This window comes from Laccaria bicolor, genomic scaffold (assembly GCF_000143565.1).
Source record: "Laccaria bicolor S238N-H82 LACBIscaffold_10 genomic scaffold, whole genome shotgun sequence".
In the NCBI taxonomy this organism is placed as follows: Eukaryota; Fungi; Basidiomycota; class Agaricomycetes; order Agaricales; family Hydnangiaceae; genus Laccaria; species Laccaria bicolor.
In genome coordinates this window covers 951262-955631 of record NW_001889881.1, presented here as the reverse complement: position 1 = coordinate 955631, position 4370 = coordinate 951262, and the positions used below count along the sequence as shown (strand labels likewise).

Here is a 4370-nt window from a genome sequence, read left to right as displayed (position 1 = left end):
GGAAGGGAGGGAGAGATGTGGCAGAGAAAAAGGAGGGAGAGAGGGAGGGAGGGAGGGAGGGAGGGAGCAAGGGAAGAGGGATGGGGAGAGGGAAAAGAGGGAGGGAGTGAGGGAAGAGAGATGGGGGATGGGGAAAGGGAAAAGAGAAGGGGGGAGGGCGTGGTGTGCGCCATTCGTGTGTGGTGCTTGTGGGTGCTCATTGCCATTTGTGGTGGTGGGCGCTCAGCTTGTAGTCGTTGTCATTGTTGTTGTTGTCCATTGTTGTTGTCCATTGTTGTTGTCCGTTGTCATTGTCCATCGTTGTCATTGTCCGTCGTTGTCATTTGTCGCCATTGTGCGGCATTGTCGTCTTTCGTCATTGTTTGGCATCGTCCTCTCTCGTCGTCGTTATGCAGCATCATCGTCTTTCATTGTTGTTCGGCATTGTCGTCCATCCTCGTCGTCATTGGGTCCTGCATTGTTTTGTATGCATGCGGTGTTGTGTCGTTTCATGACATGAGGGTGGCTGCCCGTTGGCTTCCCTTTGGGGGAGTGCTGATGTGGGGTGTGCTCGCTGTCAACTGCCAGTGAGCGGTCGATGGTGGTGGTGTCGTGTTAGTTGGGTGGGTGGTAATAGAGGTGGTGGGGTATACATACCATATACAATATGAAAGGACGACGACAATGTTAGTCGTCGTCATCATCCCGTCACCATTGATCCATCGTGGTCGTAAGCGCTTGTTGTCATATGTTGATGATGGTGGTGGAGGGCGTTCACAGTGGGTGGGCGCTCGTCGCCGTTTCTTGACAGCGATTTGGGCCTTCGTTGACGGGGTGCTCGGCCCTCGTTTCTGTTCGAGGATGGTGGGCAGTGGTCGTGGGCGCTCGCGAAGTAGAGGGTGAGCGCTCATTGTCGGTTGGTGATCGTGGTGGATGGGCGCCACGAGCTGGTGGATGGGCGCTGGTGGCCGGTTGTCGATGTGTGGTGCTGGGCCCTTGTCGCCGTTCATTGTTAGTTGTGGTGGTCGTTGTCGGCGAATGTTGTGGTGGTTGTTGGGTGCAAGATGGAATGTCACAAAGTGTGACGTTTGTGTCCATGCTCAAACGACAAACACACACATTTGTAACTTGTAGTGTCTATCTAATCGAGTAAGGGTGAAGTTTTCGAAACCTTATATATATATGTAAATAGGCAAATGTAGTGTGCCCTTTTTTCTATTACAATAGTTTGTATTGCCTGTTGACTTTTGTAGTGTCCCCTACAAAAGTTGTAGCCTCATATTTGGCTTTGTTTAGAACAAATGCTATTGCCCAATCGTCATCCAAACCCATCCTCTTGCATCCATCCAATGCCTGCATGTTTGTGACGGAGAAATTGATGGGAGATATGCTTAAATATTATAGGGACCCTAATCTATTTTTACTTTGTGTTATATCGAGCAGAGGAAATTAGAAAAGCTGAAAATCTACCAGACATGCTCATTTGAGCATTTATTTACATATATTTACTAATCGCCTTCCAGTCAAAAAATTTTGTAGTGTCTATAACAAAAGTTTGTAGTGTCCATTTTTCTAGACTACAAAAGTTCATAGTGTACGGTTTTTTACAGTTATCGAGGTATCTTTTAAGGCTACAGAAATTGGTAGTGTCTGCTTTTTAAGACTACAAAAATTGGTAGTGTCCGCTTTTTTAGACTACAAAAATTGGTAGTGTCTGCTTTTTAAGACTACAAAAATTGGTAGTGTCCGCTTTTTAAGACTACAAAACTTTGTAGTGTCCGCTTTTTTAGACTACAAAATTTTGTAGTGTCTGCTTTTCAAGACTACAAAACTTTGTAGTGTCCACTTCTTTAGACTACATCCACTTCTTTAGACTACAAAATTTTGTAGTGTAGACTACAAAAGTTTATAGTGTCTGCTTTTCCAGACTACAAATGTTTGTAGTGTCTTGCTTTTCCATTAGCAAAGTTTGTAGTGTCCGATTTTTTAGACTACAATGATATCCTTGACTGTGTAGGTACATGAAAATAAAGAAGTTGACTTTATACAAAAAGCCCTCCATCATTCAGTCTTTGTACCTTGCAGAGAATTATAGTCAAGACTGACTAGGGCTGCTCACTGTGTCCGTCTTAGGCAGATAGACGGGTCCGTCAGACGGGCACTGTCACCATACCGTCTGGGCTTGTTGCAAGTCTCCTGACGTATGGAAGACGTATGGGGAAAGGCTGTCTGTATCCATTGAGTGACGGGTGTTAACGGCGTTGACGGGCGTCACCACATAAGCAGAGTTTGAAATGAGAACTGCACCAAGGCTGCTATCGCCTTCCAACCCCACGTCCCCTGTGAATTTTTTTTCTGAAACCAGCAACCATTTCTTCATGTACGCGTAGCCCCTGTTGGTTTTTGAATTTTCGGATACTTAATTTATTATTATTATCTAATTATCATTAGTTCAAGTTGATCACTAGAAATGAAACTTTTCAGCAAAAGCACTCACCAAGATCGAAAGATCGATCTCATCGTTGGTAGTAGGTAGGTATTGAGTAAATTTCTGCTTTGTATATACTTTGCAATCAGTACTCATCTGTTTATTACATTGTGCTAGTTTCCATCCCATGTGTTGTTTGCTAAGAGACGACACGCGCACAGACAAATGCTGCCCTAGTACACTGCTATAGATAGTAACAATTGTTTTTAATACTTTGCAACATCATTTATTCTATGTATCACTAAAATTTGTCGACGTTGATACAATTGACATCCATCTACATCCATTGACGGCCATTTTATATCAGTCCATCTCCGTTTGCTTCTGCTTGGGTGACCCAGACAGACGGTTGCTGGTCGAACCGCCCCTATTGACACCCGTCAATTAGAAGACCATGTCTGTCAGATGGACAGTGCGCAGCCCTAAGACTGACTATTGAAAGGGTTGCATAGTGGCAAATGAGACAGGATGTCAGAGACTTCAAACTCTTCAGAGAGACCATATACAGAGGGTTAAATATGGTTGGCAGACATGCCTAGATATGACCAGAGAATGGCTGGGGCTGGCAAATGGAAAGATAGGACTTGGATAGGACAGCACTGATGTGAAACATAACTTGGGCATGACATTGAAGGGTTTGCACTCTTTGACATCTCACTGTATGCTATATATCTGATCTTCATGATCAATTTCAGTAGGTAACCCTTAAACTTTTCTAAAGAAAAAAGCAGAGACTACAAAATTTGTAGTCTCAGAAAGCGGAGACTACAAAGTTTTCTAATGGAAAAAGAGGAGACTACAATTTTTTTTGTAGTCTCGCTTGTGTGGAAGCTGTTGGTAAATATATGTAAACAAACTTCGAAATGAGCATCTACAGTTCATTTTTCTGCCTTCCTTAGTGTAATATAACACACTAGAAATATATTATAGTTACCGTAATGTCTAAGCATGCATTCCAGAGATTCCCCCATCAAAAATGAGATGGATGGAGAACAGATGATGATTTGTTATTAGTACAAGTGGTTTTCAACACAGACAAATAAGAGGCTACAGCCGAAAGTCCAGGCATCATGGGCTTTCACATGCGCTTCTCAACGTTATGCCAATGTCACAACATGTGACGTGGTTTCTCTCTTCAACCCACAACGACCACTCCACACGCCAAATACCAACCACGACGCCAACCAGATGCCAACCTCCACCATCAGCAAATATACCAACCACGCCGCCAGCCACCACCATGAACAAATGCCCAGCACCACCGTAGGACGGAAACGAGGGCCCAGCACCCCGTCAATGAACGCCCATCACCAATGGTGACGAGCGCCCATGACCCATCACTGACAAACGGCGAATGGCGACGAGCGCCCACAATGACGACGAGCGCCCACAATGACGACGAGCGCCCACTCCCCTCGCCTAAACGACTGCCAAAGGCCCAAAACAAACAAAGGGGAACGACGCGAGGCCTATGAACGGACGCAGGCGACAACGAGCCGAGGTGAGCAACTCACCTCAGCTTCACCCACTCACATCTGTAACACAGAAGCCCGGTGCCATGTCACCGACAGTGACGTGGCAACCAAACGACAAACGACGAATTGAAATTCGTCGTTTGTCGTACGTTTTGTTCTAGAACACCCCGGTAAGCACCCCCGTCCCACCTTCTTCCCAACCCACCTCGCTGAGAGACAGGACACGGGACGACGACACGACGCGGAATGACGACGCGACCAGCACGTGCGACACCGACGTGACGACAACGCACACCACACGCGGCACCACGACCCATGGATGGCGACGAGGCTCACCACTACCCACCCCTGCCTGCAGCCCAGACACAGCACCGGACAACGTGGAATGCGCCCAGGACACGCAACGCCGACGGGATGACGACACGCGA

At 46.4% G+C, this 4370-nt stretch overlaps 1 protein-coding gene across 1 annotated transcript; it reads right to left on the bottom strand.

Annotated features, from left to right (window-relative positions):
* Positions 1–442: 442 nt before the first annotated feature.
* LACBIDRAFT_326612 (uncharacterized protein) lies at positions 443–989 on the bottom strand (the record flags this gene model as incomplete). Its single annotated transcript, XM_001880243.1, has 2 exons — positions 443–452; positions 637–989. The coding sequence occupies 2 exons, from the start codon at positions 987–989 to the stop codon at positions 443–445; spliced, it is 363 nt and encodes a 120-aa protein (XP_001880278.1).
* Positions 990–4370: the final 3381 nt, after the last annotated feature.